At 34.0% G+C, this 12664-nt stretch overlaps 1 protein-coding gene across 2 annotated transcripts; it reads right to left on the bottom strand.

Moving 5' to 3' along the window:
• Window positions 1–3937: 3937 nt before the first annotated feature.
• Window positions 3938–5658, bottom strand: LOC108990534 (thiosulfate sulfurtransferase 18-like). 2 transcript variants are annotated; one of them, XM_035692976.1, is made up of 6 exons: window positions 5469–5658; window positions 5257–5337; window positions 5038–5117; window positions 4840–4910; window positions 4602–4655; window positions 3938–4373 (listed from the first exon to the last, which is right to left on the bottom strand). In XM_035692976.1, the coding sequence occupies exons 1-6, from the start codon at window positions 5483–5485 to the stop codon at window positions 4251–4253; spliced, it is 426 nt and encodes a 141-aa protein (XP_035548869.1). In that variant the 5' UTR covers window positions 5486–5658; the 3' UTR covers window positions 3938–4250. The 2 variants fall into 2 exon arrangements, with proteins under 2 accessions (XP_035548869.1, XP_035548868.1); XM_035692975.1 differs by having other exon boundaries at window positions 5257–5474.
• Between the last annotated feature and the right edge of the window lie 7006 nt (window positions 5659–12664).

Genomic DNA, 12664 nt, shown 5'->3' with positions numbered 1-12664 from the left:
TGCTGATTGAAGGTGACCGTTGTATCTTTTCAGTGCCGAAAACAGCGTTGTCGTTTTTCTCCTTGGGGTGAACGACAATGTCGTTTAGTCCAGAAGGAATTTGAAATTCCTGATCGTTGGACAAAACAATGTGGTCGTTTGGATCTATGGGCAGAACGACACTGACGTTTAGTCCCTCCCGAGTTTGAACTTGATGATCGTTGTTCTGTTTCGTCCTGGGTCATCTTCAACCTCGCGCTGGGACTTTCTAGAAACAGTGAAACTTGTTTCTTCACTTCCGTCCGACCAGTTGGTGGCCGGCGACGAGGACTCAAATGTGCTCCTGAGGTCCATGAAGTCTGGCGGGGGTGAGAGGCTCCGGCGATCAGCTGAAACAGTAACAGTGTGTGCAAATGGATTAGATAATTCACTGTTTCTTTGTGTAAAATAATGCTAATAATTTTTTTCAAAATAATAACAATTTAAAAGATTTTGAAGATTTCCAGTATACTCTAGACCCCCTACCGTAATATGAAAAAGTTTCTCTCTCGGATTCTCAAGCAAACGAAGATGATTATAATATGCAAGTGTAGTTACCAAACCAAGCACTTGCCTATTTATCGTCTTCACAATGTACGAAAAAATTCCCTCTAACATAACCTATGCTCTTGATACCACTGTTGAATAATTAAGAACAAATGGAAGCGAAATTTTGACAATATGATGACACTTTCGTGAGGGTATTTGTCCCAAAAGTTGGTGATGAACAAAGGGAATTGAGTACATTCATTTGTGCACCAATGACCCCTATTTATAGGCCATCATGCACCGGTTGGCAAATGGCACATCCATTGGTTACCAATAGTAACCCAAAGGTCATAATCTTAAGAAGTGACACAACCTATTGGCAAAGGGTACAACCATTGATAAACCAATGGTAACTTAAAGGTCACAATCTTAAGAAGTGACACAACCTTTTGATTTAATCAAAAATTGTATCTCTTGACACTTTACTAGTCACACATAACCTTTTGACTAAAAGTTGTGTCTATTGACACTTCCTTAAATATCATCCCTCATAGAATCCATCACCATGTTAGAGAGTGTCATTTTAAGGAATATATCGTTTAGTGATCACACCCCTTAGAATAACAATGTATATATTTAAATTTGGAAAATTTTAAGTTGCCTTTCAAGTTTCCGGCATTTTAATTTTTTAAAATTGTTTAAAAAAATTACCAGTGTATGTTTTTTTTTTAACATTTAGAAGAAAAAAAAAAACCAAATGTGGAGGCAACTTGAGGGGGCAACTTGAGGGGGCAACGTAGCTGCACCCTTTAAATTTTCAAACCCATGCCATTTTGGTTTTTTTTTTTAAAGGAAAATGCTAACTTGTTAAATGGTTTTGTCTCTTGACTGATTATATATGGTTTTGCCTTTTTATTTTGACTAATTGTGTATTTGTTTTTACCTTATAGGTTAATGAAGTAACTATTAGTGAATTTGTGATTTTTAAAAAAAATATTTAAATATATTTAAAAAATGATTGAATGAAAAAAAAAATGCATTGGAGACACATCCAACTATACACACTGGACGGCTAGTAGCAGTACCTTTTTTTAATGAAAAAATCTATTTGCAACCTGCCAGGGGAACCACGAGGGCACCGCGTCCCACGTGGTTGATTGCAAATAGACATTTTTCTTTACATTTTTATCTCTTGTATTTTTTTTGCTTTTTGTTCTAGTTTTTGTAATTGATGAAGTGGTTTACCGAGATCAGGATATGTTATCTGAAATGGTGGTGAAATGGATATAATGTGGAGACGGTGTTTCACGGAAGCAAGCTTGGAATTGAGCCTTACTCTATACATTGAGGTGTTGCCCTGTGGATATTCAACTATCCATGACGACGATCACCGAAGCATATTCGGCTACCCATGATGACGACAGACCCACGAGGACGACACTCTCAAATTGATGAAGCTTGTTCATCTCCTTCTAAGTCTATCCTCCATTAGTGGAGGTAATGGAGATAAACTTGAGTGTTGAACAGAAAGATGAATGAGATGAGGATAGACTTAAAAGGAGATGAACTTACCTCAGTAGACGAACTTACCTCAGTAGACGAAGGAGATGAACTTACCTCCTGGTTGCTGAACAACAAGATGAAGGAGATGAGGATAGGATATGAACTTACCTCAGCAGACGAAGGAGATGAACTTAACTCCTGGTTGTTGAACAACAAGATGAAGGAGATGAGAATAGGAGATGAACTTACCTCAACAGATGCCTCATGGGTGTTGAACAGCAAGACAAAGGAGATGAATAAAGAATTTTGTATTTCCCTCAGAGTTGTTTTTGTCCTTTTTTTTTAATAACATATCGCTGACTTGGTCAGCTGGTTCTCCTTACGGTGGTTTATAGAAGAACCATAACTTTTTAAATTAACATTGCCACGTCATGTGCAGTAATGCTTTTTTTAAAGGCTTTGTGTTGATGTAGTAAATCCTATTATTTTTTCAATCTTTTTTTATATTTGTAAAAATAGTTTTGATTTTTTTTTATGAGAAATGTTGTGTCCCGATTGGTTCGGTTCCGATGGATTTTTTTTTCATTTTACTTAATGATTAAGTAAATATATTTTAATAATGTTGTAAATTTTTTTAAAAAAAAATATTTAAATGTGTTAAGAGAAAAACAAAAAATAGATGAAATACACCTATCGATGGCTATAGAATGACTCTTTTTTTTTTTTTAAAAAAATGATTTACATACAATATTTTTTACAGCACTTTACACAACTATGTTTTAAATGAATAGTATTTTTGTAAAACATCTTATAAAAGTAACATAATTTTACAAAATTCTCTCATTTTATAGCATTGTTGTGTAATGTATTGTACAATATGTTGTGTGTATATTATTACTCTTTTTATTATTATTATTTAGGTAATGATTGCATGAAAAGTTAAAATAGTGTATTTTTCTTAAATTTGAAAATGTTTAATTTGGAAGTTTGAAATTTATTAAAATAAAAAAATGAAAATATTCCTAAGCCAAATCAATGTTACTGGAAGCCGTACCGATCAAGACATTGGAACGAAATATTTCGATACCAGTACCGTTTCGTGTACATTTTCGAGATAGTCAATATATGAATAAATTATATATATAAATATATATATAAATTATATTCTAAAATAATAGTTTATATATAAATAAATTATATATAAATACATATATATAAATTATAAATAGCTTAGTCTGAATTAGGAATCAAAAAATAAATTTGTAGTTTGAAAAAATGAAAAAAAAAAAAAAAGGAAGGCCGAAATATCGGCCGGTACCAGCCGAAATATAGGCTAGTACAGGCCAAAATTAAGATCGGTATCGGCCGGTACAAAACATATGGGGTACAGGCCAAAATTGAGGTCGATACCGGCCGGTATTTGGACCGGTACGAAACATATGGATTACCTGTACTGCCCAGCCATCGATATGGAAAATTTCGACCGTACCGGCCAGTATAGAACGAAATTTAAAACTTTGAGCCAAATATCATCTAAATCTTTCAAAATGGAGATTTTATATTGGCTCTACTCTAATTAACCACAAAAAAAAAAAAAAAGGAGTAACCAAATATTTCAAAATCCAATGTCTTGTAAACCCACTCAAGTATACATTCTTGGGCAATTTAACTTTATTTTATTTAGTGACTGCACATTATTTGTTAATGCATCACTCTGCTAAATCCATTGTACTGCAATGGAATCCAAAATTTGGTTACCTCTTTAATTGAAATTTGTTCCATATCATTGGACTAAAGGCAAAGCAGGTGTTCATTGTTGAGTTTTGAGCTAATCCTTGGCAGTTGTATATGGCACACGGTTCTGCATCATCTGCCTTAACTTCATTTTTTTCTGGGATAGAGAGTAGGAACAGCATTTTCCAAGCTCTTCGAAAGAGAATTTGCAGGGCATTGCATATATTCTAGAGCAGTATTTTTTCAATCCAACTTTGGATCAGTAAAACCCAACACATGTTTACATAAAAGAATCTCCAAATTATAGTTGGCATCCCCAAAAGATACTTCATTATGCCTATGGTCAAAGCAAAAGCAAAATCAAAATAACTTGACAAACCAAATTAACTACATACATCACTTAGTATTTTGCTCACTGATTTAAATACATTTTAAGTGGAACTTGCCAGCATAAATTTATTTCTCCCCCTCTTTTGCTCAAGGAAAATTGTGGTTTTTATATACAATCAGAGCTCAGCTTCATGCGTTGGCACAAGAGATACATTCTCAGCTTCTGGCTTTGGCACAAGATACCCGCTCTCCACCCAGGCAAGATAACCTCCTCCCATGTTGCTCACATCCTTAAAACCCTGTCATTTAAATGACCAATTCATATATGGGACTTAGTGGGAAGTTACAAAAACCATTTAACAAATAACAAGACGACCAAGTAGGGGATTTGGGACAACAGAATTTAGTCATAGACTCACAAGTCATAACTCAACTAAACAAGATTTTAGTAGCTTTTGTTGATTTAATATGAAACCTGCCCACTTATTGTAAAGATATCTTTAATTATTTGGTTCTAGTAAACTTACAGCGGTAAGCAGATCAGAAGTTGCATACAGAGACCGCACCCCACTTTGGCAACCCTATGCAGATCATGACATGATCCACCAGAGAAACGAATTAGGTTATGTATAAAATAAGAGTACATGGTGTTCTAAATATTAAGGTAATTTTATGATGGATTTGTCAAAAGAAATTCTAAATTTTCTATGGTGCCAGCATTTGGTCAGACTGGTAAGAGATAATACAAGACACAAGCAAAATTACCACAATAAGATGATCCTCTTTGTTGCAAGCAGAAGAAACCTCCTCCAAGAATTGTGGATTTTTCACCCTACCTAAGGGCCAAAATCATCTTACATTTTAATTTCCATTACTTGGTTAAAGATACCAAATTGCAAAGCAAAACAATTTTAGAAGAAAAAAATCAACTTGTAAATGGGTTTCTTATGGTAAGAGATTTACCTTCTGGTGTAATGAACATGTAAGGGATGTTGAAGATCTTGTCTGCACCCACATGCCCTTTCTTGTACTCTTCCACCGTCCTATTTGCAAATTAAACAAAGTTCCACACTTATTCCACGAAGAATAGAAATTTTAATTTTTGAAAATCACATCCATGAAATTAACTAATTTGAGGAAGAAATGGATCTGAACATGAAAGAAAGAGCACCCTTTACGTACCTAACATCAAGATATGCATACCCAGACTTGATCAAATCCTTAGCTTCATGAACATCAACCGTTACAACTTCTGCTCCCGAGCTACAAAAGACGAGAACAAGAAGAAGAAACAGAACACGAGCGAGCATAGGCGAGGAAAAACCCATGTTAAAATTCTACAGTGAAAGTTCTGAAACAATCCTGTGTGTGTATCGGTAGAAAATGAAATCAACCTTTCTAAAGAGCCCATGAAAATAAACTGTATTTATTTGGTATATAGCACTTGGATTTTCAAATCTCCAGGCTGTTTCCTTGGTTTGCCCCCAAAAACCAGCTGAAGAGAGAGAACGTGGGCTGGCCTGCAGCTGTTTCCAAACTCGGTTCGTCTTTCAGACTTTCAGTAGAAGGTTATGTGTGGATAAGAACTGCGGACGCTGAACATGATTAGAAATCATGTCAATTTATCTTATTTTATTTAATTATTATAATTTTTTTAAATTTTTATATAAAATATAATAAATAATTTAATTTTTTTAAAATTTTAAAATAAAAATAATATTTTAATAATAATATTTTATTTAATTTTTATCTCATCTTGTTCAATTCAATATTCAAACCACCCCTTAGGTCTTATAATGTCATATTAAATAATGTCTCAATGGGTTAAACGAATATTCCAAAAAATACCAATATCATAAACAGAGTTACAGAATGGTTCCAATAAAACAGGAATCCATGACATCATGTTTGTCATTGCCACATACTCGTATTAAAGGGCAAGGACTTCGATTTGAGGATTGATATGTTTTACTTTAATTTATCCATAAAAGAATAAACTCAAAAAAAAAAATATTAAAAAAATATAGAGTGTGGTAGAGGTTATGTAACAAAACTCTTTTCCTTTATGGTTGCTTTCAGGTAAGAAAGTAGTGAGCATTTCAAGCATTCAAAGCCTTTAGAGCATCTATATTGGTCTATATATATGTATATACAAAGTCAAATTTACATAACATGATCTTAAAATCCTCTATTTTGACTTATACATATTCAAATATTTAGCTAGTTATGAACAGTACTTATCTAAATTTAGATTATTACTATTCACTCCACAAAACATATTTTAATCATTATTTCTCTCTCCTCCCACTCTCTCTTATAATCATTTCCTTTTCTCCCTCATTCAACAACACAACAAACTTTCATTTACACATTTATTTTATTATTATAATTTTTTTTCATTTTATTATATTTTTAATATAATATATAAAAAAAATTATTTTTTTTATTATTACATTTGTATTCTTAATGTTAAATGTATGTAGTGGATGTTAATTGTACAATATATATAAAAAAAAAATTGATTTTAACAAAAAATTAATAATAATAAAATAATAATATTTTATTATTATTTTATCTCAAATATATATAAGTTAATGTGAGAATCTTATTTAAATGATAAAATAATTATATAAAAAAGATGATTTTACGTATACATATATATAAATCAATACTAATACCCTTAATCCAACTATACATTAATATGCAATATCTTTTGAAGAAGATGCTTTTGGGTAAGTAGTTAGATGAGCATTAATTCTAGCATTTAATGCACTCAACTTTGTAACTATATATCATTATGTAGGGGTGGGCAGCGGGGCCCCGCCCCCGCTGCCCCGACCCGTTTCCGCCCCGCACCCGTGCGGCGGGGCGGACCACCCCGTCCGCCAGATGCGGGGGCGGGGTCACCCGCCCCGCATCTGGGGCTCTGTCCGGGGGCGGGTGCGGGATGGGGTTCACACCCGCCCCGCATATACCCCGCCCCGTATATGGTGTTCATATATATATATATATATATAAACTACGCATGAAACGACGTCGTTTCATGCGTAGGTTTTTTTTTTTTTAAAACCCAGGCATGAAACGACGTCGTTTCATGCCTGGGTTAATTAGCCCCCCCCCGATTCCCTCCCTCGGCCTCGCTCACTCTCAGACCCTCACTTCTCTCATCTCTGTCTCTCCGCTCAACCCTCCCTCTCTCTAAGTCTGAGTTTCCGGCGCCGCACCCAGCTACCAGCGGTGGCTTCAACGTCGCCGTGCGCATCCGCCATCCGCCCATCCGGTCCGTTTCTCTGCATCTCACCGAAGATCCGAATCCCGAACTCGAAGGTAAGAAACTCAAACCCTATCCTATTTTATTTTGTTGTGATTTATATTTTTAATGGAGATTGGAGGAAGGATGGGGTTTATCGGAGATGGAGGATGGGATTTTTGTGAATTGTGTGCTGTGGAGCTTAGATTGTGCATGTGTTTTGGTTTGAAATTTGAATGAGTCCGTGAAATGCATGTGAATTGTGTTTGTTTTCTCATTTCTGTAATTATTTCGGTTTGGATTGGAATTGATTGTGTAATTAATTTGGATTGGAACCCCTAAATTAATTTAGGGCTCAAATCCGAAACCCTAAATTAATTTAGGGGTTTCAATCTTTGAAACCCCTAAATTAATTTAGGGTTTCGAATACAGTCTGTCTCTAAAATAATATTAATATATATATATATTAAGATTATTAATATGACTAATAATTAACTATATATTAAAAAAATTACGATAAAAAACTATATATTATAAAAATTTAATCAAGAATTTCTAGTCATTATACGTGATTTCGGATCGACCATGTTTAAAATCTAGTACTTCTGTTCATGCATAAAAAATAGGTTGAAACCAAACTAATTAACTCTCTTATATAATTAACTCTGTTGATGTTCACGTACAAAAGCTATTTATAAAGACCAATTGTCTGGGAATAATTCGTTCCTTGCCACGGGCAGATCAACAACATAATATATATATATATATATATATATATATATATTAACTGAAAGCAACATAATGCATGTTTGTTTAATTTATATTTAATTTTTTTTTTATTATAACTCATATATCTGAAGGTTTCTTTTTCAGATTTGGGGGATTTTTTTGGTAGAATATTTATTTTCTTGTATTAAGATCTTAGCTCTAATATTTTGGTAGAATATTTATTTTCTTGCAACTTCTTACAGATTTGAATTTTTATTCTTTAGATCTGTATTTTTTTTTATTTTTTAAATTTTTTTCATGCAACTTCTTACAAATCCAAAGGTTTATTCTTTAGATCATATTCGCTCTAATATTTTGGTAGAATAATTTTTATCTTGCAACTTCTTACATATCCGAATGTTTATTCTTCAGATTTGTGTTTGTTTGTTTTTTTTTTATTGTTTGGGGTATGATTTTTAGTTTTTTGGAATGGGTATTTTCGGTTTCCTTATAGGATTAGAATGGCTTCATTTTTTTGTTGGATGTGGACTTTTCTACCTTACTTAAATAAAGTTAATTTATTAACAACATATAGTATATTTGTTGTTAATATACTTTATTACATTTATAACCAAATGATAGTGTGATACTTTTTTTTATTCTACTTTTCTTTTATGTTCATTATATAGTTGTTATGTTTTCTATTATTTCAGATTTCTTGTTTGCTTTAGTTCATGGATATGCTAGCGGATTCGAGTGCGAGCTCTCCTTTTCAGGCCGAGGGCACCCCTACCCCTACCCCTACACACCTACACCTACCCCTCCTACTCATACCCCTACCCCTAGCCCTACAGCACCTTGCCCCGCCCCCAAGCCCAGCAAGAAACCTGCTTCAATAGTTTGGAGTCATTTCACCAAATTAGAGGGTGGTGACTCAAGTAACCCCCAAGCCAAGTGTAACTATTGTGGCAAAATTTATGGATGCCACTATAGGAAACATGGCACCTCTCAATTAAAGGTGCACTTAGAAGAGCAATGTAAAAAAAGTCCAATATTAAGATCATTATAAGATAAAAGCCAATCTAGGCTAGAAGTTGGACTTCAAAAAATGGCGGATGGGACTAGTGGGGGTGCAAGTTTGAGGGGGTATACTAAGTATGATCCCGATGAGTGTAGAAGACATCTAGCTCGTATGGTCATAATGGACGAGCTACCTTTTCAAATTGTAGACGGGAAAGGGTTCCAAGCGTATTCTCACTACTTGGAACCAAGGTTTAATATTCTCTCTCGCCACACGGTGGCAAAGGATGTAAAAAAGCATTTTTACATTGAAAAAGAGAAGTTGAGGGGTCAATTGGCGGATCAATTTGTTTGTCTCACCACTGACACTTGGACATCGATCCAAAATTTTAATTATATGTCTTTGATTGTGCATTTTATTGATTGCCATTGGACATTACACAAGAAAATTATAAAATTTTGTAAAATCACCGATCATAAGGGTGAGACAGTTGGGAAGGCCTTGGAGGCTTCAATAAAAGAGTGGGGTTTGAGCCGAGTTGTTACAGTCACAGTCGATAATACCTCGTCTAACGATGTTGCATTAGGACATTTGAGAACTTATCTTAGAGAGGCAAATAAGACACTTATGGGTGGTGAGTGTCTGCATGTGAGATGTGCAGCACATATTCTGAATTTGATTGTCAGTGATGGTTTGAGAGATCTTCATGACTCGATTGCTCGAGTTAGGACTGCTGTGAGATGGGTGAGATCTTCTCCTTCAAGGTTGGAGAAATTCAAGGTTGCTGCGAGATCTGCGGGTCTAACATCTAAGAAGGGTCTTTGTACTGATATGCCTACACGATGGAACTCAACATTTCTGATGTTGGAGGCGGCTCAAGAATATAGGCTGGCATTTGCATTATTGGGTGATGAATACATCCAATATGTAAAATATTTTGATGATCACGGGGGATTGGGGAAACCCGTAGCAGATGATTGGGAAGTTGTAACTATTTTTGTAGACTTTTTGAGGATTTTTTACGATATCACCACGAGGCTATCTGGAACTTTGTACCATACATCCAATGTTGTATGCCAGCAAATATGTAGGGTAAAAGAAGAATTAGATGACATGGTCGCGGGTGGTCACATTAGGCTGCGGGAGATGGCATTGATTATGAGGTCAAAGTACGACAAGTATTGGGGAGATTTAACTAGGGCTAATATTTTGTTATATGTAGCTGTCGTCTTTGACCCGAGGTATAAGTTTGATGGCATGATATTTGGATTGGGCCTTGCGTACGGGCAAGTATGGGCGGAGCTTATTGCAGCAAGGGTTCGGGAAACCCTTACTAGATTATTTGATGAGTTTTCCACCCTGCGGGGTGGTAATATTGCGGCACCTACATCTACCCCATCAGCCTCAGGCTCACAGTTTCCTGAAATCGAGGGTGGGAAAAGGTGTAGATTGGAGTGGGGTGAGAGGTATGAGCAGACCCCCTTCCTCCGGACTTCTATAGAGGCTCAGTCAGAGATAGACAGATACTTAGCAGCAGAGATTCTACCATTTTCACGAGATTTCGATATATTAAGTTGGTGGAAGGTGAATGCTGTGAAGTATCCCATCCTTCAGCACAGTAGCCTCAGAGTCGGCCTTTAGCACCGAATGACGTGTATTAGATTCATTTCGGAGTTCATTAGCTCCTGCCACTGTGGAGGCTTTGATTTGCACGCAGAATTGGATCAAGGGAACTCCAATTCATGTTCCGGATGTTCTTGAGTATGAGGAGGCCGACGTCGAGGAGGAGGGTGATGATCAGTCTGGATCTGGTATTTATTCTAATTTCTTATTTTCATTTATTTATTTTCATTTATTTATTTTCATTTAATTGGTATTCATTAATTTCATTTCAAATTTAATACTTATAGTGATACATGAGACGGCGTCTACGGCTACCTCCGATGCAGTATGACTTTTGTATTGGACTCACCATTGCCATGGTTTGCATAATTTCTTCCCTAATTGTTTTTTGCATTTAAAACTTTGTTTCATTTTTATAACTTTTTAATTCTAATTTGTTTTATTTTTAACTTATTAATATTTCAGGTTTTTTGACTTATTAACTTTTATTTTTAACTTATTGATTTTCAGTCTCACAGCAATCGACATTCGACAGAACTCAGTGAACTCACAACTACGGCTCCACCCTCAAATTTAATTTTCTTAATTTACAATTATTGTAATGTTGCTACAATAGTTAATTATACAATTTGTAATATTTATTTTTTTTAGAAGAGCTTGTAATAGTGTAATAGTTTATTAGTTCTCTTAATTTGTATAATTGTAAACTATTTAAGTATTTATTGTAAAATACTTAATATCTACTTATCAAAAAAAAAATATTTCTTTTCTGTTTTTAAATTTATATATATTTTTTAATATAAATAATGGGCCCAAAGTGGCCCAAAACGAATTCTGGGCCCAAAGGGGCCCAAAAACTGATTCTGGGCCATTTAGGGCCCAGAAAAAAGTACTGGGCCGAGGCCCAATACCATGTGCGGAGTGCGGACGGGTGGGGGTCCACCCCCGCACCCCGGGCAGCGGACGGGGGACCCCGCCCCCGCCATATGCGGGGGCGGGTGGCGGGGGAGGGGTGGCCCCGCCCCGTAGGGGGCGGGTATCACCCCTATCATTATGCGAGAAATGTCATGTCAGGTGGACTATCAAAATAAAAATAATATAAGAAATACTTTGAATCTCAAATTTGGGATCCAAAAAATATTTTGAATTGGATTTTTTTTTGAATAATTAAAAAATATTTTTGAATAATGTTATAAATTTTTTATTTTTTTTAAATATTTATAATGATTAAAAAAATACATAAAAAAATAACACTATTTGAGATATTTTTTTAGTCTCAAATTTGGATATGTAGCAGTATTCAAATAATATTTATAATTTTAAAAATTTTTTTTAATAAAAATAAAAAAGTAAGATTTATATAAAAAAAAATTATTTTTTTATTAATAGATTAAACTCTTTTTTAAATCGACGCTTGACCAGAAGATGCAGAAGCCCCTTGAGGCTATCTAAGCCAAACGTTTGAGAAGAGGGGTAATGCTACAGTCCTGGGGTGCAGTATTATTTTATATATATTTTTTTAAGTTGTTATATATATATATATATTTTAATATTTTAAAAAAATAAAATAAATTTAGAATATCTTAAAAAATATTTTCTTAATTAGAAAGTAAAAATAAATATATTAAAAAATATTTCTTTAATCACGAAATAAAATAAAAAATTATAAAAAATATTTAAAAATAATAAAAAAATTTATATAAAAAAAATTTAAAAAAACACATCAAAATACATTATTAATCCCCAACGAGAGATATAGCATTATCGTTGAAAAGAGAATCGGAGCTGTGTTTGGAAGATGAAATCACGTCAAACCATCTCAAATTAATTATTAATAAGACTCATTATCTTTGTAACTTTTCATAAAATTTAAAAATCATTTCAATCGATTTCATACATTTAAACATCTATTTTAATCTATTTATACTCAAATATAATTTAATAAAATTTATAAAATATTACTATTTACAAATCAATTCAAATCATTT

Source organism: Juglans regia, chromosome 8 (assembly GCF_001411555.2).
Source record: "Juglans regia cultivar Chandler chromosome 8, Walnut 2.0, whole genome shotgun sequence".
Classification (NCBI taxonomy): Eukaryota; Viridiplantae; Streptophyta; class Magnoliopsida; order Fagales; family Juglandaceae; genus Juglans; species Juglans regia.
Note: the sequence above shows the minus strand (reverse complement) of the source record. Positions and strands in the feature narration are given on the sequence as shown.

What these genes read in the sequence shown, in the direction of transcription:
- LOC108990534 (XM_035692975.1), bottom strand. Translation starts at nt 5,402, where the DNA reads ATGGGTTTTTCCTCGCCTATGCTCGCTCGTGTTCTGTTTCTTCTTCTT. An exon ending in TATGCATATCTTGATGTTAG is followed by an intron (nt 5,118 to 5,256) that starts GTACGTAAAGGG and finishes ATTTGCAAATAG; the next exon opens with GACGGTGGAAGAGTACAAGA. An exon ending in CTTCTGATCTGCTTACCGCT is followed by an intron (nt 4,374 to 4,601) that starts GTAAGTTTACTA and finishes TTTAAATGACAG; the next exon opens with GGTTTTAAGGATGTGAGCAA.